The sequence below is a fragment of the Podarcis bocagei genome, assembly GCF_964188305.1.
Source record: "Podarcis bocagei genome assembly, chromosome: 11".
Lineage (NCBI taxonomy): Eukaryota > Metazoa > Chordata > Lepidosauria > Squamata > Lacertidae > Podarcis > Podarcis bocagei.
Window position 1 is genome coordinate 43,658,792 of NC_138136.1, and position 24,690 is coordinate 43,683,481.

Consider the following 24,690-nt stretch of genomic DNA (forward strand, 5'->3'; position numbering starts at 1 on the left):
TTAAGAGGGAAAAGTGTTATAGTACTAACTAAATAAACCAGTGCAATACATCTATAAGCTCCAGTTCCCATCAGCTCCAGCCAGCATTGCCAATGGCCAGGGAAGATGGAAGTTCTAAATTCAGCAGAATCTGGGGGGTGGGAGCGGGACACATGTCCTCCACGCCTAACATTAAAAAATGAAGCTTTACACTGCCAACTCATACATAATGGGCTGTATCCAATGGTGGCTTTGCAGTAACAGGAAAGACACCACCCCCCAATAAGGCATGGCGCTTCAGTTCTGCTGACCCTACCCCCTGTGCCCCAATTCTACACACCTGAGTTTTTGTGGGACCTATATCTAAACCTTGAACAAACTTTTTCAAGAAATCCGATACAGCATGCCAGGGATGAATGCTGTTTGACTCATCACATACCACCACCACATCTATGGCAGAAGAACATTCTGCAAAAGAAGGGGATAGAAAAAGTCTGAGCCAGTTATTTTAGCAGCATAGTCTCTTGTCTCGTATTTAAAGCAATGAAATTGCTTACTGAATCATACTTAAGTACTTACTTTGCACAGCAGGGGAGAAACTTCTCAGGATCTGGAAACTTGGGCCAAACTCAGAGCAGATCCCTGTTGCATAGTACTGGCTCCCACACTGTTGTGCCCACAAAGGGCCGCAAGTCTTTAAAAAGAAGAGGAAGAAGAATAAGAATAAGTCTTTAGAAGTACCTATTACAACAAAGCATTTAATCTCCCTCTTACAATGTGGGACAGAAATATTGTGCTAGAAGGTGCATTCTGCAGTCTCTCTCTCAATACAAGGCTGGACCACCCATGCACATGTTAGGTAAAGGTAAAGGACCCCTGGGTGGTTAAGTCCAGTCAAAGGCGAATATGGGGTTGCGGCGCCCATCTCGCTTTCAGACCGAGGGAGCCAGCATTTGTTCACAGACAGCTTTCTGGGTCATGTGGCCAGCATGACTAAACCGCTTCTGGTGCAATGGAACACCGTGATGGAAACCAGAGTGCACGGAAACACCATTTACCTTCCCGCCGCAGCGGTACCTATTTATCTATTCGCACTGGTGTGCTTTCAAACTGCTAGGTTGGCAGGAGCTGGGACAGAGAAACGGGAGCTCACCCTGTCATGGGGATCGAACCGCCAACCTTCTGATTAGGAAGCCCAAGAAGCTCAGTAGTTTAGACCACAGCACCACCTGCATCTCCACATGTACTCTTGACATGTATATTGGATAGTTTCTAATATTTGGCATACTCAGGAATCAAAAGTTTTGTGTCTCTTTTGTAAGAAATGCATAGCTTTTGTGCATTCTGCAATTCGAAGCAACAAATGATTCAAATGTAAACAAAGTGCAATTTACTGAGGAATCTGCACCTGGTTTTGCAGTTCCTGTGAGGGTAAAATCTGAGCCCTAAGCCAGAGTGTAGGTTTGAATCAGTTAGTGGTTCCAGGTTCAGTTAAGCATTGGATGCCTGCTGTTTGTTTATTTAAAATATGTTTTATCACTTTTTTCAGGCTTCAGCATGCAAGAGCAGGGCAGTATGCAGGAGTCTCAATTACCAAGCATACGGTATACTTTTAAGTAGCTGCTGTGTAAAACCCTGTTAATAAGAATCTCAGTTAAAGGCAACACTGAAGAGGAAAGCCTAAATGCCTGTACAGATGTGCACAAGTCAATGGGAAGGGATTCCATAGCTCTGGGGCCACCACCAAGAAGGTCACACCAACAGCTTAGCCTAATGTAATGGTGGGCTTTTGAGAAGGACCCCCTGAAACAGATATTAGCATATAGGCAGGATTGTATGGCTGACAGAGGCCTTTAAGCTAGTATTTTCTGCACCTTGTCAATGATCATCTAGTGGACCAATTTGCATGATAAATGGCTCTGAACCATGCGTAGCTTAGTGCACTAGTCCTTGTATCATACTCACAAGTCACAGAGTGAGGCCAGAAAGCATTGCCCTCATTCAAATTGGGTCCAGATAGTATTGGCATGAAGCCAAATCAGAGTGAGGCCAACAGTTCCTGCCCTAATTCTGGCATCTTGTAGGCAAAGGGGGGAAATGCCCATCAGCGGTGGAGACTAGGATTGTTGCCACCACCAGAACCCCAAGCAGGCAGCAGGAAAAAACCAGCAAGGGCCCTTCCATTAAATCTTTCACGCCCACAAACCCCAAATCCATTTCAGATCAGTAAAGGTCACCTGAAATTGTTTGTCTCAGCCATAGATAGCCCCCCCCCCGGCATTTCTTTCACATTAACTGGAACTGGCCAGAAGATGGCATCATTCTAGTGAGCTTATACTAGTAAGTTCTCCATTACTTCCAATTCACTGCATTCTTTTATGAGGACCAGCAATAAAGAAGTTCAGCCCTAACCTTTCAGATCATGCCATGCTTTGTAAAAGCCCAGGAACAGGTCAGGTGTAGCCACATTCCGCCCCCCCCCCCTGAATCAAATCTACAATCAGGGGTGTAATTAATTATTAGGCGAAAGTATTCTGCAAGTCTGACATTCTTCTATAGCAATCCTGCAGCCTTCCCTGACCTGGTGCCCTCAATATATTTTGGACCACAGCTTCCATCATGCTGGCTAGGGCTGATAGAAGTTGTAGTTTAAAACAGATGACGGGCAACATGTCGGGGAAGGTTGCTCTGCTGGAGAATGGGTTACATTTACTCCTTTCTGTGCAGCAATACTTTCAGGAAAATGTCCTGCTTCTTTCGTTAGAAAGGAAGTTAATATATCTTTTTTCTTATTCACAGATCACTTAGGTTACAATCCTAAGCACACTTGCAAAGGAGTGAACCCCACTGTAGTCCAAGGAACTCACTTCTGAGTGTACAGTATAGAGTTAGCGGTAGAGAGATCCCATGGAAAGGTTCCACTGCCTTCCTGTCCAACTCTATCTTGTAATTGGACTTATAAAGCAAATGTGAATGCCTGTGGAAGTGGGCTTTAGTGCATCATGCATCCTGGTGGGCTGAGCATTGAAGAGCACTAGGACCATAATGGAAGGGAAAGGATGGTGGAGGCAGAATGTGAGAAGAATCCTCAATAATCTGAGGGTATGTTGATTTACAGTGGTACCTCGGGTTACAAACTCAATTTCTTCCGGAGGTCCGTTCTTAACCCGAAACCGTTCTTAACCCGAGGTGCGCTTCACTAATGGGGCCTCCCGCTGCCGCCGCGCGATTTCCATTCTCATCCTGGGGCAAAGTTTGTAACCCGAGATACTACTTCCAGGTGAGCGGATTTTGTAACCTGAGGTGTTTGTAACCCAAGGTACCACTGTATAGGACTGCATTGCAACAGTGTAATCCTATGGTACTGTTCCTCAAAGTAAGTTCCACTGAGTTCCGTGGAGGTCACTCCCTTGTTAAGCATATTTAGGACCGTGTCCTTAAGCTCTTTTGTTGTTTTAACAGAGGGATGGGGAAGCTGCGTCCTTCCAGAACTTACTGGACCCCAACACCCGTCCACCCCAGCCAGCATGGCCAATGGTCAGGGATGATGGGAGCTGTAGTCTAGCAACACCTGGAGGGCCGCAGGTTCCCCAGGCCTCTTTTAAAATATCTGGAGCACAAGAAATAGCATAATAATGTTGTAGTTATTTATTGCATTGGCTGCGAGATGAAATAGAGGCAACCCTTCCATGAGCCATGGCGATGAAAGCTGCTTCAGATTCTGGACTGCAGTTCTATTAAAGTATTTCAGTTGCAATGTTATAGATCAAATAACTTGTTTTTTTAAAATAATGATAATTAAAAAGCAGAGGCAACAACAGTATGGAAAGGGTAGGCAGTATACTGTAATTACGTTTATAGCTGAAATCCTATACTTGCTTACGTGGCAGGAAGTCCCATTGGATTTAATGGGCCTTCCTTCTGAATAATTGGGTATTGGATTGCAATGTAAAGGTCTATTGGTTCAGATATGTGCACAGCAATGGTGTGTTGGAGTGCCTTGCCTTCCGGATGATTTCTGCTGAATAGGCACATGGAGGAGTTGGCACATAGCAGTGATAGGAATTTTGGAACACAGAGCCTTCATAGTATGCCTCCTGCAAAACTTTTATTTAAATGGCTATTTTTCATCCACGCCACAGATAAAATTACAGCCTTGTCTTGATTTCCTATATCATCAGCACATTAGTCCTTTCCCATTGTGTATTCATGTTCGAAATTTTAAGTATTTGTATTGCAATATGCATAACTCTTTGGTACATCTGCTTTTTAAAAAAACATTTCCCACAAATGTTAGAGCAGCTTTAGACTGGTCTCTATAGCATAAGAAACATTGTGCATAATGCAAACAAGTCATAAGGGACTTGTTTTTGTTGCATCTGCAGCATGCAAGCTCAACATACTGAATATGCTTCTCAAGACTATGCAAATAACATGCACTAAAAGGTTTCTCGGAATATAATTTCAGACTTCATTATCAACAAGCACAGGGAATGCTTCTGAAAGTGATCACAACTTTGAATGTTTGTAAATTTTGTGCGTCAGCATTATATAGTGCAATATGCACAACAAAGAACGAATCCCATTTTAAAGTCTAGACTCTAGATGATGGAAAAAGAAGTTTCACTCAAATTCTTCCCTGCCAACAATAACTCCAAGTATTTAGCTGCAATTATTTTCTCTTATCTAAGGGCAATTGGCTTTGCAAGGCTTGATCCCAGTCAGAAAACCACCAGAAACAATAAACTGAAATTCCAAGAAGAAATTGAATTGAATTGAGTCCAGTAGCTCATTGGTAGCCAATGCGTTTTCAGGACTGGTGGCAAATGGTCCCATCAGGTTGTCCCAGTTACCAGCCTAAACAGCTGCATTCTTCATGATTATATCTGCCATCCAAATAAGCAGACAGCATCTGTTGAAATCTTAATTCCATGAAAGCTTTTCTCAACTGTGGGTAGGATATGTTAGATAAGTACCTTGCTATTCGATGATCCTTCTGAAAAGCAGCAAAGCACTAAAAGGAGCAACTATTATTAATCACTTCCTCCACTACGAGATATATGGAATTTTAGACTAGGTCAATGATTATTATTTCTTTCTTTATTCATTGCCTTACACTCCAAAGATCTCAAGGCAACTTACATGAATGCAATGAAACATACAAAAGTACGTACAATAAAATACCAGCTGCTTGCAATGCTACAATATGAAAACAATGAGCTAATGAAACAACACCTACAGCAGCAGGAAATAAACAACAATCATATTCCACCCTTTGTCTGGAACTGACTAGAAGACAATAAAAAGCATTAAATTAGAGGGAAATGTTATTTATTATTTATTTATTTTATTTATTGAATTTCTATACCGTCCTTCCTCCAAAGGAAACAATATAAAAACACAGAAATGCACAACATAGTAGCATACAAAAACAATACCCTCCCCTACAGTTTAAAAGGCCATAATTAGGCAAAGGCCTGGGAGAAGAGGAATGTTTTTGCCTGCTGCCTGAAGGTATGTAGCGAGGGCGCCAGGCGAGCCTCCCTGGGGAGAGCATTTCAAAAGTGGGGAGCCACCGAAGAAAAGGCCCGTTCTCATGTTGCCACCCTCTGGGCCTCTCACGGAGGAGGCACACAAAGAAGGGCTTCAGATGATGATTGCAGGCTCTGGGTCAGTTTACAAGCGGAGAGGCAGTCCTGAGCCATTTAAGGCTTTATAGGTAAAAACCAGCACTTTGAACTGAGTCCAGAAACTAATTAACAGCCAGAGTAGTCGGACCGGGATTGATGTTTTATGTACGTATAAGCAAACCCATTTATCACTGCAATATGTATCTGTAATAGGTATGAGTTACTCGTGCGTAAACTGGTGCTTTCTCGGTTAATTTGCCTTGTTAAAACTTTCTGACTGCGCAGCCCCTTCTCATGGTGGCTGCCTCAGTCACTGGCAGAATCCGTCAGTGGGCATTTCTTGAACCTCTTCCAACATAAAAATTGTTTGACACCCAGTCTCCTCCTCCTCTCACTGTGTGGGAGTCTTCTGCTGATGTCCAGTGAAGAGTCCCTGAGCCCTCTCTCCACTTCCCCCGTCTGCCTCCCTTTATCCCCGGTGTTGCGCTGATTGGCTTCCCCCTCTCCTGAGCTGTTTCTCCCCCTACTGCTGGGTCCTTCGCCCGCATCATCTGGGAGCCTCCCCTTCGCCTCTCGCTCCGATGTCAGTTCCCTGACAGTATCTTAACTCATTTGGATGAACTGCACTGAAGAAGGGACCCAAGAAAAGCTAGAAAAAGTTATAGTTTCCCCACTGACTGCCAAACAAGCTATATTTTATACTGCATCTCCAGCACTTACCAAAAATCCTCCGGTTATTGAGTTTCTTACTAGGGTTAATCCTAGATTCATATACTTCTTTATCTCAGTGGCATTTGGGACACTTGCGAAAGCTAAAAAGACACAATACAACAATACACACAATCAAGAAAAATTCAAGCTACCATTTTCAATGTAAGCAGCCAGAACCCTGTATATCTCTTACCTATGTCCCATATAATCCCCTAAAACAATACATGTGTGCTCTCTTAATAAGCATCATCTGTGAACTATTAGAAAAAGAAGAAGAAGAAGAGTTTGGATTTGATATCCCGCTTTATCACTAACCGAAGGAGTCTCAAAGCGGCTAACATTCTCCTTTCCCTTCCTCCCCCGCAACAAACACTCTGTGAAGTGAGTGGGGCTGAGAGACTTCAGAGAAGTGTGACTAGCCCAAGGTCACACAGCAACTGAATGTGGAGGAGCAGGGAATCAAACCCGGTTCACCAGATTACGAGTCTACCGCTCTTAACCACTACACCACACTGGCTCTCAAAAATTGTTTGTGGCAAGTATCCTCCATTCATGAAGTTGCTTTCCCTCAGAAACTCAGCACAGGGAGCAACTCAGGACCTTACTGTTCTGACTACCATTTGAGGCTGGGATAAATCATGTAAAAAGCTTTATTTTTAGTAACAGAATGTTACGTATTTTATTTATTTAGTACAGTCATTAGATCCCACAATTCTTCCATCACAGGACTCAAGATAGCAAACATGAGGTTCCCATGGAATCTCCCATCCAGACACCAACCAGACTCAATCCTGATTAGCTCCATCATGTGCCCTCAAACAATGCTCTGGTTTGCGTTAAACACATTGAGCTACTGAGCACAACACAAGCTCAAATAAATGTTCCTCACTTCTTATCTAGGGACTCTAATTCTCTCACACAGTCCATGTGCATTTCTTCCCAACTTGTGGCAAATTGTCATAGATTTCTGCCATGTGCATTCGAGTTGGCACCCCAAGCAGTTGCGATGATGTGCTCAAAGTTTATTCCTGCACTTGGCAGCCAAAATATATGACCATACATGCTATGTACAGATTTTTCACAAAACAAAATGTAGGTTTTCAGTCTCTAAATAGAACTGAGCCTACATATATGTAGAGATGACAGTAGTGGCGTCCATGTTTAGCAATTATGGGTGGTGCATTGTGTTTTTATATGTTATAACCAACTTTGGGTGGATAAGAAATAATAATAAGAAGTACAATAATCAAGATGATAATGACGTATGCTGAGGTCCATGGGAAGAAAGGCAGGCTATACAATTTATTCTTTAATTTATTTGCTGAATTTAGAACTTACTCTGCAAGTTCATCTTTGAACATTGGGTTCCTGGTTGATTAACATCACACTTATAGACGTCGCCCATTCTGTTTCCTGGATATCCACTCCAGGGTGAACCAACAAGCAACCTGGAAAACAGACATATATTTATAAACTGTATGGTCATTTCAGTTGAAAGACTCCACTCTGTAAACAGTAATTGAAAGTATGAGCTCAAGGTTACTACAATAATTATCTTTATGATTATTTCTTTGGTCTCTGTAAAACAAGGGTAGTCAATATGCTGCACACCAGATGCTGTTGGCCACAATTCCCAGCAGCACAGCCAATGGTCAGGAATCATGGGAACTGTAGTCCATAACATCTGTCATGCAAACATACTGAGTAGTCATCATATGGCAGAAATGTATTTATAATTTTGCGTTCCTTCTGGCCAATTCATTTTTTACATGGTATCATCTAGCCAATTTTACTACCTCATTTTCACTTGTGTGAGTGACTTGCCTCAACTAGGGAGTAGGCATTATTGTTGGCATCCATCCACCTCAAGAGACAATGGAGTGCACCTCCACGGGTGAAGTCAAACTGCTGTGTTAACAGCACCAGAGTGATCTCTCTAGGGCAGAAGCCTGGGCAGTGTTTATGGAGGTCCTGGGCTGCCTAGATGACAAGACCTGACTCTCAGCCTCACTGATGTGGTCCAAAGGAAAGCAGAGCAATGCATTTGGCACCAGTTGGGCTGCAAGAGTTGCAGGAAGGAGGTGTACAAGGCACCATTCAACTGTCTTAGGGACTCTACTCCCAATTTCTGTAGCTTACTCCTTAGCCTTTTCTTCTCATCAAGATATCCCACAAGGCTGTGGAGGTTTAGGATCAGAGTTTTCCTTCTCCTAGATGTGCTACCTTTCCAGGTTGATGAGCCCCATCTGCCCCTTACTTCCCTCTACAGCACATGCAGAAACTGCCTTCTTGACCATTGGACCCACTATTGATCTCGTCCACTCAATGCATTAGAGCCTCTCTTCACATGCAGGGAAAGTCCCTAATTCACCAAGGGTTTGGGACCCTAGTGAGTAGGCATTAGTGACAATATAATTATTACTTGAGGCACACCTCCCTCTCTGCAAAGAAGGGTTAAATCTTTGCTATGCAAACAATGAAGTCAGTAGTAAGTAAAGGTTACTTACTATTCCAGTTGTGGAAACTTGGAAAATCTGTCACTGTGACTATTTCCAAGTTAACACCCAGAAAACTCCCCCCACCCACCCAAAAAAGTTCTCTCCCTACACCACATGGTCACTCAGAAGAGTGAGCTTTGAAAGGGTATTTTTATATAGCAGTACACCAAATCATGACCCTGTTGATTAAAATGATTTCCAGTTTGTGAAGCTTTTTAAAAATCCAGAACAGAAGAACATAAAATAGCTTGAAAGTCAACTTGATTTTTAAAAACAACATGACATTTTTAAAAAGCAGAGAGAGAGAGAGAGAGAGAGATCTCAAAAGAATATGGAAACATCTATCTTAGTTTCCATATCTATACAGATGATTAAGTACAGTTAATCTCAGAAGCTAAATTTACTTATTTGTTAATTTCAGGGTGGGGAACTTATGGCCTTCAGATGTTGTTGGCTTTTCCAAAAACAGTAGAGCCAAACAGAGAGCCAGTGTAGCGTAGTGGTTAAGAGCGGTAGACTCGTAATCTGGTAAACCGGGTTCACGTCTCCGCTCCTCCACATGCAGCTGCTGGGTGACCTTAGGCTAGTCACACTTCTCTGCAGTCTCTCAGCCTCACTCACCTCACAGAGTGTTTGTTGTGGGGGAGGAAGGGAAAGGAGAATGTTAGCCGCTTTGAGACTCCCTAGGGTAGTGATAAAGCGGGATATAAAATCCAAACTCTTCTTCTTCTTCTTTTCAATGCCCATCACTGACAGACAGCATAGCCAGTGGTCTGAGATGTAGGGAGCTGCATTTCAGCAATACCTGGAGGGTCACCGGTTCCCCATTCTCATATAATTTGGCTTGCTTGTTGTTTACTTTATACTCTGATTCTGCTGTTCTATGAACTTCCTGTCCTACCTTACACAATGCTATGACTAAATGTACAATACTACTGTGGAGTACTATTAGTCACCTTTCTAAGCATCATTCCACTAAATATTCTTTTAATGGGTCTGGATTTTAGGAAGTCCACAACTAAACAGACGCAACTGCAAACATACAGCAGACCGTGGGAGGGAGAAGATGAAAGTACAATCAGTTACTTTTAGGAGCCAAATTGTGACGTAGCTCCGAATCAGAAATGGGTGCAGCACAAAGTCAACTTTAAATCCTTTGCAAACACAAAGTTGACTTTGAATCCTTTGCAATCTGCAGTTGTTGGCACTCCTTTCTCTTTTCCTTGCATTGTTTAAAAGAAGAAAGTTGACAAAGAAATTAATCAACAAGCCAAGGTGATGCAATTTAGAAGCACCAGTTACTTTCTATCGCCAGGGTGGCCCAATCAGGAAACACTCACTGAATAAGCAAAAAACCAACACCTAAAAAGTTTAGCATAGACTTTTAAATTCAACAATTCTAGTTCTGAAAACCCCCGTTTTCAATAAATTGTTCTTATGTGGTAAAATATTAGCACGAAAAGGTCAGATTAGCATTACTAGGGGTTGCATCCAATGGTAGTTTGCCTTAGCACAAGGGTGGGAAACATTATTTTACAGCCCAAGGGATTGTCCCACATGGACAATGCTTCAGGGCCTGCAAGCCAGTCCTGGCATGGCTGGAGGCAAAAGCAGATGGAGCATTACATGCCTTTGTCCAGCATGTCTTATTTCCACCACGCAGAAGTAGAATTTCTACGCCTATGCCCAAACACTTCCCTCTATTCAGGCAAGCAAGAGGCATCAGCATAGTTCAAGGACACATTCCAGGAAGGCGAGATGAGCTAGCAAGATGTGTGGCCTGGGGAGAGCCCTATGGGTCAGAGAGAAAAGCCATACTTAACCCCTGGGCCAGAGCTCAACTGCTCACTGGGGCAGGTATCTTTCAGGTATCCTGAAAGATTACCTCATCCCCTACATAACCAACCAATTTGCAGAAGTTCCCAAGTTTGATCCCCAGACACCCATCAGAAATTGTCAGTGTAGACAATAGTGAACTAGATGGGCTGCTGGGTCTGATTCGGTATAAGGCACCTTCCTGTGTTCCTAATATAGTTGCCCTCTGCTTTTCTCCCTGCACTATGAATGAAGAACAGGAAATGCTTACCATTTGCCTTCTGGATTTAAAAGCTGTTGGACTGTATATCCGAATTGTTCACTCGAGGGGCCAGAAAATACTCTTGCTCCTTGGAGCCCAACGTTGTATGCTTCACAGCAGTTTTCAAATATGCCTATTGAGAGGAAGAGTGATTTATATGACCATAATAGAACAATTAAGAAAATAAGCCAACGTACTCCTGGTTCTTCATGCCGGTTCTGCTCAGCATGTGGGTATACAGGGCTTTTTTTTGAGCCAGAACTCACCGGAACTCAGTTCTGGCACCACTCAGGTGAGTGCCATTGCCATTACAAGAGAACAAGGCCTCAGTCATGGTGAGTTCCGGCACCTCTTTTTCCTTGAAAAACAGCACTGTGGGTATATATCTCATTTCCACAACTGCACTGGGAAAGGCACCAGCATAAGAACACAGGAAGGGCCTCGTTGGATCAGACCAAAGGCTTATCTAGTCCAACATTCTGTTCATATCAGACAGCCAACCCATGGGGAACCCACAAGCAGGGCATGGCACATTAGTGTATTCCCACAAATGGTATTGGGGCTGAATAAAGCAGCTGGAGCAGATTTTTTTATTGTTCTAAAAAATAAAAACCCTAGCCCTGAAAATAATAATAATAATAATTTTTATTTATACCCCACCCTCCCCAGCCAAGACCAGGCTCAGGGCGGCTAACACCAGGTATAAAAACAATTGATTGAAATACAACTTAAAAAACAAGATTAAAATACAACATTAAAATGCAGCCTCATTTCAGTAGAAACACAAATCAAAAACTTTTTGGGGGATGAAAACGTCAATTCTTCACCAAGGCTAACTATCCAGACTGGTCCTACGTGGGCCAGAAAAAAGCCAGGGAAGTCCCCAAGTAGGAGTTCCATCACAGAAGGAGAAAGGAAAAAGGATAAAGGGGAAGGGGATCAAGTTGATTCCAAGCCAAAGGTCAGGCGGAACAACTCTGTCTTACAGGCCCTGCGGAAAGAAATCAGATCCTGCAGGGCCCTGGTATCATGAGACAGAGCGTTCCACCAAGCCAGAGCCAGTGTTGAAAAGGCCCTGGCTCTGGTTGAGGCTAATCTGACTTCCTTAGGGCCCGGGACCTCTAGGGTCAAAGACACTGGCTTCAATTCCTCATGTGAAAAAACCTAAGTGACAGCACTCTGCCTCAAGGGATGGTTTTGCATACATAGGATCTTAAAATGTTAGAGCTGACCCCTGCTCAATGCTGACTCTGTAAGTGAAGGGTGAGTGTATAGCATCCTTGAAATACAATTGTCCAGCCACTGCTTAAGTATCTCCAACAAAGATGAGCTTGCCTCCCAAGGCAGTCAAACTGCTCTTCCTGTTAGGAAGTCTGTCCTAATGTTTATCTGAAAGTGGCTTCCTTTCCATTTCCTCCCACTGGTTCTAGTCCTGACCTCTGGAGAAACATAGAAGAAGTCTGTTCCGCCTTCTGTGTGCCCTCCAGATATATGAGGACATTACAGTAATTTCCTCTTCTCATGTGATCAAGCTAAATAGAGTTAACTCCATCCCCCTTGCATGGTCCTGCCTCCACTACCCATTTTACACCAGCATAAAGTCATCCAATCACAGCTCAGTTGGCTGAGTCCCTGCTCTCCAGGGACAAGGGTTTCTCATCTGTGTAGCTCCAGCTGAACCAAGATGTTGGGCTTATGCTGGCATAGCTCAGCTGCACTGGGGATTGGCTGGCTTAAGACTGACCAGATCCTAACTTCTTTATCCCGATAGGTCTTGGGTTTGTATTGTCCTGTCAATACAGCAGTTTCAACTGTTCCTCAGACCCTATGGGGACTAGAATGGACCACTCAGCATCCTAGTTGCCTCCTCTGGGCAAGCTCCAGTTTGTCAATGTGCTTCTTAAAATGTGGTGCCCAGAACTAGCAATATGTAAAAGGTATTAAGAAGGTATTACATAAATGAGAAACAGCAAGCAACAAAGCAAGATAGGAGGTGTCTTCAACAGCATGCAGAATTAGGACTCAGTTAAAGGTAAAGGGACCCCTGACCATTAGGTCCAGTTGTGACCAACTCTGGGACTACGGCGCTCATCTCGCTTTACTGGCCGAGGGAGCCGGTGTACAGCTTCCAGGTCATGTGGCCAGCATGACTAAGCCGCTTTTGGCGAACCAGAGCAGAACATGGAAACGCCGTTTACCTTCCTGCCGGAGCGATACCTATTTATCTACTTGCACTTTGACGTGCTTTCGAACTGCAGGAGCAGGGACCGAGCAACGGGCGCTCACCCTGCCGCGGGGATTCGAACCGCCGACCTTCTGATCAGCGAGTTCTAGCCTCTGTGGTTTAACCCACAGCGCCAATATACAAATGTGACACTAGATGGCGACAATCAGCTATGCCAAATTCAACATATTTTTCAAAATGTTTTTTTTAAAGCATTTTCAGAGTGTTCTTTTAATATGTGTGTAGATTCCACCTTAGTTATAACAGCAGAATGCACTTTGCACACAGTATGCTTTTTAAGGATCAGAATGAAAACACAGGCTAACAATAAATGCTGCACCTTCCAGGCTATCATTTTCTCTGCTTAAGGAAGTCTCTGAGACTATTTAACAGGGTTATAGTCCACTAGATTTTACTCAGAGTAGTCCCACTGAAATCAATGGGTCTAAAGTTGGACATGGCCAGCAATCTTAATGGATCTACTCTGAGTAACAGTCAGTTGAGTTCAGCCCATAATTATGAGGCTGTAGTCAACTAAGTCCTACTCAAAGTAGACCCACTGAAATTACGGAACCTTTTAGCCATATTCATTAACTTCAATGGGCTTACTTTGAGTGGGACTAGCATTGAATACCATCTATTCTATGGAGCTCCTGATATAGGGTGGGATTCACCAAACCAAGCCACAGGGGCTTGTGCTCATGCAATGGGTCTTTCTCCCAGAATTCTCTCGAGGGGAGGGGATCAGGAGAACTCCCAGAACAGCTTGGAGGGGGAAAGGGAAGGGGAAGGGGAAGGGGAAGGGGAAGGGGAAGGGGAAGGGGAAGGGGAAGGGGAAGACAGGCAATTCCTTCCAGCAAACTGGCAATGCTTGTGCAGACAGACCTTTCTTCACAGAGTGACGTTGAACCCAGCCCACGGGCAGCAAATTCAACAAAGCTGGAGCATGTAAACTTTTATTGCCCACAGGAAGTACAGTAATATAGTAATAACACTAAGCATATCTATATATGGGCTCATACAAAATTGCTATGGGGTGAAATAATTTGTCATCTAAAGATAAACTACCAAAAAACCCCCACACAACCCCACTTCCTGTCTCATTAACTGCTGGACTGGAATTGTGTAGGAGGACAGCAAGAGACATAATAATGCAGTCATTTTCCAAACACTCCTCCTTGAAATAGCCACAACCACTTACAAATCTTTTACTGACGTTTCAGATACAAGGGGTTGGTCAATGAGCAGCTCTTGGAAAATAACCACTGGGCTCCTGTGGGGAATTGTACAGCTCAGACTGAAAGCCCTGAAGGCCAGGCACTGTTTTCCTTACTCAATATAACACAAGGGCAGCTGATCAGAGAAGAATTGTTTGTTTCTTTTAAGAGTGGTGACCCTTATTAAGATGCATAGTATATGCACATGGCACCCACAGTTTATATGTTGATTGGTTCAAGCTGCGCCCAGTGGCCAAGGAAGACCTCATGAAAATAAAATGAAAACAGGGAGATCTGATGAAGCAACTAGTGTTTCCAAGAACGAAACACTCAGATTTGTTGTGGGAATTGGGGACTTTTTAAAATGAGGACACAAACTGCTTAGATATAAGAGCTTCCTGGACAACACAACGGTGTTTGGCATTCCCAGGCAAGTCAAGGCTATGCTGTGTTGACAGTCTGGACTGAAGATGTAAACTGTTTTTTAAAGTCTTGGGTTGGTAGTGCTCTGTGAAGCTCCAATGTTTGCCTGCTATCACCAACAAATGGTATACTTTCTGCTGATTTTTAAGATGTATTCTTGTTTGTAAGTGAGGCTTTGGGACTACATCTTATTTATAGGACTTTGGGACTACATCTTACATTATAGACCTGTTTCCCATCAGAACACAGTCAAAAATATATTCATGTCCTTTATATTTATCAATTAGTAATGCCTTTCCCCCCTTTCAAGCCCACTATGTTTCCAGCATTCAATGAGCATGGACCCTTGCTTAGCAAATGCTGAATTTAAAAGCTGAATTTATAGCCATCTTTAGCAACAACGAGCTAAGGTCAAGTTCATAAGTGCATCTGACTACAACAGCTATGTCTTTTATGTGTGAAGCATCCATTAGAGATCAAAGAAAGAACATTCATATCACCCATCACTTTAAACACTTGAAAAGTTCACACATCTAACAGTCACCGTCTCAATTATCTTTTCGGTGCCTATTTAGGGCCTTCTATTTCCAACAAGACTTTAGAATGAAGATTTTAATGCCAGTCTGTATCTGTACCAGACCGGAAATTGTTTTTACTGTGATTGTTATTATGGTTAAATTGCTTTGAGATGTTTTATTGGAAGCAATTCATAAATGAAACTAAGCAAGTAAACAGCTTTCCTGAGCCACCTGCCACCTTGTTAACGATTTCCTGACTTAACCCTGTTCCATCCCCACCACTTGTCAGCCCCTGACTTTTTCTACCTTCCTTACCTCCATAAATAATAATAATATAATAATATCAATTTATTATTTATACCCCGCCCATCTGGCTGAGTTTCCCCAGCCACTCTGGGAGGCTCCCAATCGAGTACTAAAAACAATACAGCATTAAATATTAAAAACTTGCCTAAACAGGGCTGCCTTCAGATGTTTTTTAAAAATAGGACAGTTGCTTATTTCCTTGACATCTGGGAGGGTGTTTCACAGGGTGGGCGCCACTACCAAGAAGGCCCTCTGTCTGGTTCCCTGTAACCTTACTTCTTGCAATGAGGGAACCACCAGAAGGCCCTCAGCACTGGATCTCAATGTCCGGGCTGAACGATGCGGGTGGAGACGCTCCTTCAGGTATACAGGACTGAGGCCGTTTAGGGCTTTAAAGGTCAGCACCAATGCTTTGAATTGTGCTCGGAAACGTACTAGGAGCCAATGCAGATCTCTGAGGACAGGTGTTATGTGGTCCCGGTGGCCACTCCTAGTCACCAGTCTAGCTGCCGCGCTCTGGATTAATTGCAGTTTCCAGGTCACCTTCAAAGGTAGCCCCGCATAGAACACATTGCAGTAGTCCAAGCGGGAGATAACCAGAGCATGCACCACTCTGGCGAGACAGTCTGTGGGCAGGTAGGGGTTTCAGCCTGCGTACCAGATGGAGCTGATAGACAGCTGCCCTGCACACAGAATTGACCTGCACCTCCATGGACAGTCCCAGGCTGCGCACCTGGTCCTTCAGGGGCACAGTTATCCCATTCAGGACCAGGGAGTCCCCCACATCCACCTTCCCCCTGTCCCCCACAAACAGTACTTCTGTCTTGTCGGGATTCAACTTCAATCTGTTAACCGTATCATTTCTGTATACTGTATAGCACATTGCTGCAAGTGCACAAACAAGAAGCCATTGTCATCAGAGCAGTCACCAGCGCACACAGACCCTTTCTAAATTCATAGAATCAACTATCTGTGCTTAAATTATGTGAAAGGACCTAGATCCTTTTCAGATGAGAGATTTCCCACCTCGTGCCGCCAAGAACTGGATCAGACCCAACACTGGAAGGTTGGTATCCAACGCTACTTGACCCAATATTACCTACAAGAGCTCCAGGTGTCCTTGAACATGGGGAAGAGGCATTTAATGGACTACCTTTATATGATTGAAGCAGAAATAGATTTTATTATTATTATTACTTCTTCTAAGTGTTCACCATGGTTTCCACTTATTAAAACAATGCACTTTCAAGCCAGATATTTTACAAATCTTCTGTCTGCCTCATTAAAAGTCACCTTCACAGAACTACGCTTTCAATCTATGCCCTCAGTGGTTCTAGATGGGTGATACAATGGAATACAGTACTTTATGAAGAGAGACCCTGTCTGCGTGGGCAACTATGTGCAGAGGACATTTGCAATTGCTTACTACAATGTCCACTACGGTGGTACCTTGGGTTACATATGCTTCAGGTTACAGACTCTGCTAACCAAGAAATAGTACCTGTGGGAGGCCTCATTAGCTAAAGTGGTGCTTCAGGTTAAGAACAGTTTCAGGTTAAGAACAGATGTCCGGAACAAATTAAGTACTTAACCCAAGGTACCACTGTATATACAGACCCAAGAAACTGATTCATAAAACCCCTTTTCATGAAGGAAACAAATCTAACCTCGGCGGAGAGGGTGAAATGGCAGCTGAGTGATACTGATGACTCTGTGACTTATAAGGTGGCTCTCTATGCCTTGGCAGCTAGGAAGTTTAGGAAGAAAGAACTGAATGGGTTAGCGGTCAATTGCAAAGGGGACTCTGAGATCTAATTTGCACATTTTATTTGAAAATTATTTTTTATTCTGCGTGACAAGAAATTTTGGGTGGATTTGATCATGGTTCTACTGCATATGTAGTGACTGCTTTTTTCATTCTTTGGATGTTGCCATGGCCTTTGGCTAGCACAATAAAAATTATTAAATTAAAAAATTAAAATCATTGAAGTTAGATGAGGTCTCCTCTGAATTAGAGTTTGTATGGATTATTATGAGAGTCTGCCTGCAATTCATCATGCTGCAAATGGTTTGAGAGAGTGCTCCTAAATCACAACTTGAAAACTAGTCTTTATAAAAACCAACTGGAGGTGAAGAGCTGTCCTCATTCTTAATCAATTTAGCAAGATTTTGTTTAAGACCTGAACCCAAACAAATGAAGTGAAACATCATGACAGCAGTTGCCTTCCTAAGTAAATAGATCAATAACAGTACTGGTGCAGAAGTGAACTGTTTGCTAGAAATTATTTATAACTCTGTAGGTTTGCTGAATGTACACAAAATGTGATGCAAACGGAATGTGGGTATATTTTGTTCTAGGATTTCTTTACTGGTTTGTACTTTGAATTAAATTGCAATGCACAGGAAATCATATTTAATATCTGTCCTAAAAAAAAAAAGAGCGAGCTAAGCTTGCTTCATACTTATTTTTAGCCTCTAAACAAATAAGGCCTTCTTCTTTTTTAATTTACATTTATAGAGTGCCAAGTCACTGAGCATCTAAATTTCAAGCAAGGAACAATACTATACAGATTTACAAGCTAGGATTTTTTGCTAGTATTGTGACACTTACATTTCTCTCAATAGAATTTACATATCCTTCTCTCCTCAACCTTCCCATCTTACCTTCCTGTACTTTGTACCCTGTACACACCTGTTAGTAACACCAGCTGCTTATTTCCAATTTCCTGCTGTTGAATGGCAGTTGTCAGAGTACAGTAAGGCATTGTTTTGCTGGATAACAGCAAAAGTCAATTGACTTTATGTGCAACTTTCTAATATTGTGCCAGAAAAATAACTTAGAATCACAGAATGATAAAGCAGCTCGGTGCAGGAATCTCACAACTACAGCATCCATGACCACGTACCCTCCTCCTGCATAGCTATTAAGAGTTGGACTGGAAGACCAGGGTTCAAATCCCCACCTGGTATAGGTTTACTGAGTGGTTGTGAAAAGGTAGGATATAAATGTTATAGATGAATAAATAGCAGTTCCAGCACAGGAGAGCCCAACGCCTTTATTTAAAAATAGTAAGCATATAAATATGATTTAATATTTATATTTACATTCCAATTTTCCAACAAAGAAGCTCACAATAGTCACAATACCATTAAAAACAAACATTGCAACTACCATACTATCAAACACAATAACATAAATAAAGAAAACAACAACAAATTCAGCAAAATGATACAGTTCAATAAAGTCGTAGTAATTCAAAATGTCAGAAAATGTCAGAAATCATTAATCAAAATGATTAACACTATTCAATAAAGTCATAGTCATAGCTGTCAAGTGTCCCTTATTTGAAGGGACAGTCCCTTATTCCAGTGCCATGTCCCGCTGCTGTCCCTTATTGATGGATGTCCCTTAAATGTGCCTTAAATGATGTTCCTTAAATTTCAAAGGAAGCAGCTCCTCTCCCTCCCTCTCTGCCGGCCAGGGAGGAGGAAGGCTCCAACTGTGTTGCTTGGCTGTGTTGCTCACCCAATAAGAAGTCTAAGAACGACTGGGGGGTGGAGCTTGCATGCCTTGTGTGTGGCTAGTTAATGCAAGCTGAGGAGTTTTTCGAATGCTGGACGCCATTTTGTTGCACGTGCTGCTGCAAACTTTGCAGTGCAAAGCCAGGCCGGGGAGCCATCTTAAGTTGAGGCTGCATAGGCCTTGTGGTGCATGTGATTCAGATTCTATTCAGTTGAACCTATGGTTACAAAGTTGGTTGGGCAGTGTTCTCGAAGCTACCAGCATGAGTTTGACCAGACGGCAGGAGGACAGGAAGACTGGAGTGCCTGGAACAGGTGAGGCTGCAGGTCCCTTATTTTGGCTGCTGGTCCCTTATTTTCAAGGCTGCTGGTCCCTTATTTTCAAATCTGTAAGTTGACAGCTATGGTCATAGTATAGGCAGCAACCATTTTGCGGGGGTGGTCCGTTCCTGGCTCCCGCATGCATTGGTGGAGCCCATGCCCTTCCCCCATTCTGCCCCAGTTCTACTCTCTTCCAGGTCCCAAAATACCCATGTGTCAGTGGCCACGCATCAATTGGACATGTGCAAAATGGTCACCGCCATACAAATGGTTGGGTCCAAAGAAGTCTGAACATGTATGCAAAGCATTTCCAAGTGTCCACTTGGAAGCGGGCAGGGGAAGGAGAGAGGAGTGATTTTTAATGTTTGAAGTTTTATTCTGAATGTTTGAAGTTTAACATTCTGTTGAAAGCCGCCCAGAGTGGCTGGGGAAACCCAGCCAGATGGACAGGGTAGAAATTATAATAATAATAATAATAATAATAATAATAATAATAATAATAATAATAATTATTATTATTATTATTATTATTATTTGCTGATGTTCCCTTTGTGTTGCAACCTCATGCTGCACCTCATAGAATTATGAAGCATTGCCCTCAAAAGGAAGTAAAGGAAATGTGTTTCATCATACAGAAACCAGCAGAAAAAAACATTTCTGTACATTGTTTGCCTAAAATACTTTTAGGTAAACCTTTAAGGATTTTGAAGTATTGTATTGCCTCTAATCCAGCCTTAAACCCCAAGCCAGCCTTCAGAAAACGAGGAAGAAAATACAGGTATTAACAAAACAAAATGCATAAAATATCCTGGTAAGGCTGGCTTTGCTGCCAGCTCCAAAAATAGTAGTGCAACCACACAAAAATGCAACGTGTTTCTTGTAGATAAATAATAATAATAATAATATGAGTACTCATAGTCGTACCCATCACAAACTTGCTTCCTTCAGGCTATCTCCTTTAAATGGTGATGCTTCTTGAAGCTCTTACCAAACGTATCAGAATGTGTTTCCTCATCCCTAAACCAGAAGAAATACATCCATGTGCAATGTTTTATCTAGAATGCTTCTTCTACAGGATAGATAAAAGTATTTATCAAGAAAGATTTTTCTCATTTGGAGAATGAATTAAAGGGAGGGGGTACTGAGATAACCATGCATAACCTTGCGTGTATGTCTACAAAAGCCAAAAGACCACAGATAACAGTACAATGAAAAGAAGTAACCACACTTCCTCACCCCCCACTACACCTATGTTCCCTTGCCTGATCTTAGTCATCACAAGAAACCAGCAAAGTGGCTTTTTTACATGCCTGCTCTTGCTTCCCTCCAAACCATCTCACACAATCTGCAACAGTGCAGAGACTAAAATGATGTTACCTTCTGGTCAACTTCCTAGTGCATCTAAATGGGTGCTTATTGTGAGATTGGTGCTTTTATTTATTCCATTAAATTTATATATAACTTGATTGTAAAAAAAAAAAAGCAACAACCCTCAAAGCAGTTTACAAAAAGCAAGAACGATTAAAAAAACTATTTAGAATATAAAATAAAACCAGCAATAAACTAAAAATGCATCCACTTTTTAGATATCTGCGTAGGCTTATCTACACAAATATGGTTTTGACAAGCACCAAAAATAGTACAATGAAGGCACCTGTCTGATATCAATAAGCAGGGAGTTCCAAAGTGACACTAAAATATCAATTTCTTTGAAATGCAGAATGGGTATTATGTTACACCTGTAACAGTGCCAGTTCCTCAGATCGAAGCAGTTGAGTAGGCATACATCTCACAGGTAAACTAGTTCTAGGGTTGTTAAGGGCTTTGTATCCTAATAGTGGGACATGGGTGGCGCTGTGGGTTAAACCACAGAGCCTAGGACTTGCCGATCAGAAGGTCAGCGGTTCGAATCCCCGCAACGGGGTGAGCGCCCGTTGCTCGGTCCCTGCTCCTGCCCACCTAGCAATTCGAAAACACATCAAAGTGCAAGTAGATAAATAGGTACCGCTCTGGAGGGAAGGTAAAAGGCATTTCCGAGCGCTGCTCTGGTTCACCAGAAGCGGCTTAGTCATGCTGGCCACATGACCTGTACGCTGTACACTGTACACAGATGTACGCTGGCTCCCTCAGCCAGTAAAGCGAGATGAGCGCTGCAACCCCAGAGTCGGCCACGAGTGAACCTAATGGTCAGGGGTCCCTTTACCTTTATACTAATAGTAACACATTGACACTTTCTATGCATACGTGTTTTGTTCAGCATCTACACAACATCACTGGCATGAAAATGCCTGTCTATATTCCCCCATTCTTGCCTTCCAGGGGAAATCTTAATAAAAAATTTCCTTCCAGTAGCACCTTAAAGACCAACTAAGTTAGTTCTTGGTATGAGCTTTCGTGTGCATGCACACTTCTTCAGATACCTATCTGAAGAAGTGTGCATGCACACGAAAGCTCATACCAAGAACTAACTTAGTTGGTCTTTAAGGTGCTACTGGAAGGAATTTTTTTATTTTGACTATGGCAGACCAACACGGCTACCTATCTACTAGGGGAAATCTTGTATGTAAAAAGTAACACTGTTGCCAAGAGCTCATTTGCAGTACTGTATCTCAATGGCCCACCTGCAAACTAAGTTAGACGTGCCTGATTTAGAGCAAGTCTCTTCTCCCAGTGCAGCTGCAGAAGACCTGGCCCACAATGTTTGGGCAGGTTCCCCTAGCTCTCTTGTGAGACTTGCTTGGGGGGAAAGGTGAAGGAGGCTGCAGTGGGGAGGATGGGAAGGGGAAGATCAGTTACGTGGGCTTTCTGCCAGCGAAACACTGGCTACAACCCTCTCTCTTTCAGTGGCTAACAATGATTTAAGGATTAAACACAGAAATATTGACTGCTCTGCATACATGGGCCCTTAAACAATATGCCCCAAAACAACCGAAGCATATGCTGCTGGCATGGAGCAGCATGTAGAACTCTGATCGGAATGCAGCTTGTGTCCTGTCTGCATTTCAACACGGTAACCATGGAAATGGGGACAAGCCTGCACAAAGCCAAACAATGGAAACCTTGAAATGAGTAAGTGAAAATGACAACAGGGAATTGTGAATGTTCAAGACTTTTCAGAGTGCTAATGGCTTGGTCTAGCCTTCTGAAGTAAAATCAACTTAGAAACCCATATATATATATATATATCCCCTCTGCGCCCAAATTTAATTACATTCAATTTGTTTTGAAACCTTTTTAATACAGTGGTACCTCGGGTTACATACACTTCAGGTTACAGACTCCACTAACCCAGAAATATTACCTCAGGTTAAGAATTTTGCTTCAGGATGAGAACAGAAATCATGCTCCGGCAACGCAGCGGCAGCAGGAGGCCCCATTAGCTAAAGTGGTGCTTCAGGTTAAGAACAGTTTCAGGTTAAGAACGGACCTCCGGAACAAATTAAGTACTTAACCTGAGGTACCACTGTATTTATATCTGCCTGCTAATAAAGTTGCAATTCAGCTTAGAAATTATCTGAAAAGGGGTTGTCTAGATACATTTTAAAAGTACATACAGTGGTACCTCGGGTTAAGAACTTAATTTGTACTGGAGGTCCGTTCTTAACCTGAAACTGTTCTTAACCTGAAGCACCAATTTAGCTAATGGGGCCTCCCGCTGCTGCCGCACCGCCAGAGCATGATTTCTGTTCTCGTCCTGAAGCAAAGTTCTTAACCCGAGGTACTATTTCTGGGCTAGCGGAGACTGTAACCTGAAGCGTCTGTAACCTGAAGCGTCTGTAATCCGAGGTACCACTGTACTTCTTGTCCTTTACATATTATCTGATTTCATTTCCAAAATGTTGTTGAATGCTGCTGTGGGGACTCAGGTCTTGATTGTGGGTTTCCCACAGCCATCTGGTTAACTATTGTGGTCTGTGAACCACTTAATTCAAGTAACCCAGAACATCTGTATTTGCACTGTATTAGCTTTTACTGACAATGAAAATCATGGCTGTTTTGACCAGGGATAGGCTTTTTGACAGGCTAAGGAGGCCTTGTCCCTCAACATTTATCAGTGAAAGGGGCAGGGGCCTTCCTCAGTGACATGGCCTAGGGTCCATGGTTTCATAATATGGTGATGTGTTTCAGGGGTGCCAAGTTAAATAAAATATTGGGGGGGGGCAGATAAGCCCCACCCCACATAATCACATGACACGGCACACACACCATTTGAATGGCAATGCCCATTAACTTTGGGGCCCCCAGGCCCTTCAAATATTTTATTGGGGGGCTGAAGGGACCTTAGCCTCTAGGAGTTGGCTCCTATGATGGGTTTAATTATAACGCTTGACTCTGAAGGTTAAAAAACATTTTCTTTTTCTCATAACGGTGAACGATTGCGTTTTCATCAGTTGCCTCAAGTCCTCAAGTCTAAATGCAAAATCAGGGTGAATGCTGAACCTGACCTGAGGTGAAAGCTGACAAGACTTCACAGTACTTTCTCACAACAAAAACTGGCACATCCATCATATTAGCAAAGGAAGACTATGGTTGTTAAAATTTGCGGTTTGTGGTTTGCTTTGTAGAACCACAGTGGTTCTACAGTGGTCCACTAAGTCCCCCAGCAATTTCCATGTGGTCCACGCACACACAAAGTTTGAGAACTGCTGATCTACACTGTTTTGACAGTATTGGTACACACTGTCACTCTAGGCTGGGTGCTTTTACAACGTGAATTGGTGCTTTTGTTTATAGTCCAAATACTCTCACCATGAGAATAAAAGCCAGATTAGACAAAAATGCAGATAGAACATTTCATGAACTGAGACTTCATCCTTTCTTGGGGGGGGAGGGGAATCACAGGGTGGTTTTCATGCCACAATTCTTCCAAAAGGTTAATGCCTTTTGTATCTGATTTCATTCCCTCTGGCACTGCATTCCACAATGTTTCCCATAGTTACTGAAATAACATGTTGGAACTTCTTACAGGTAAATGTTTTTGCATGCCATCCAACTCCACCATTAGCTCAGAAGGATTAAAAAAAACCCTGATTTTTACAATCTGGAAACGTTGAAGGAAAATGCTATGACATGAGAATATCGCAGCTGCTGTTCCCATAAAAATATGTGTAAACTTATCCAAAAACACAAGGCAGTTTAGATTTCCAAACTTTACATTCATCTTGGCCCAAGGATGAACATGGCATGTAAGATAACCTCAAGTTTAGATTATTATTTAAAGTTATTCAACTATAAAGGATTTTTTAAAAACCACCTTAAGGTTC

General features: G+C 42.6%; 1 protein-coding gene across 1 annotated transcript in view; it reads right to left on the reverse strand.

The window, feature by feature from the left end:
• ITGA2 (integrin subunit alpha 2) overlaps window positions 1-24,690 on the reverse strand; it is a 59,801-nt gene that overhangs the window by 32,840 nt on the left and 2,271 nt on the right. The window contains exons 2-6 of the mRNA XM_081213296.1: window positions 10,905-11,028; window positions 7,659-7,768; window positions 6,330-6,421; window positions 559-673; window positions 320-447 (exon numbers count right to left, since the gene is read on the reverse strand). Of these exons, the coding sequence (XP_081069422.1) occupies window positions 320-447; window positions 559-673; window positions 6,330-6,421; window positions 7,659-7,768; window positions 10,905-11,028 (569 nt within the window). The remainder of the gene's footprint in view (window positions 1-319; window positions 448-558; window positions 674-6,329; window positions 6,422-7,658; window positions 7,769-10,904; window positions 11,029-24,690) is intronic.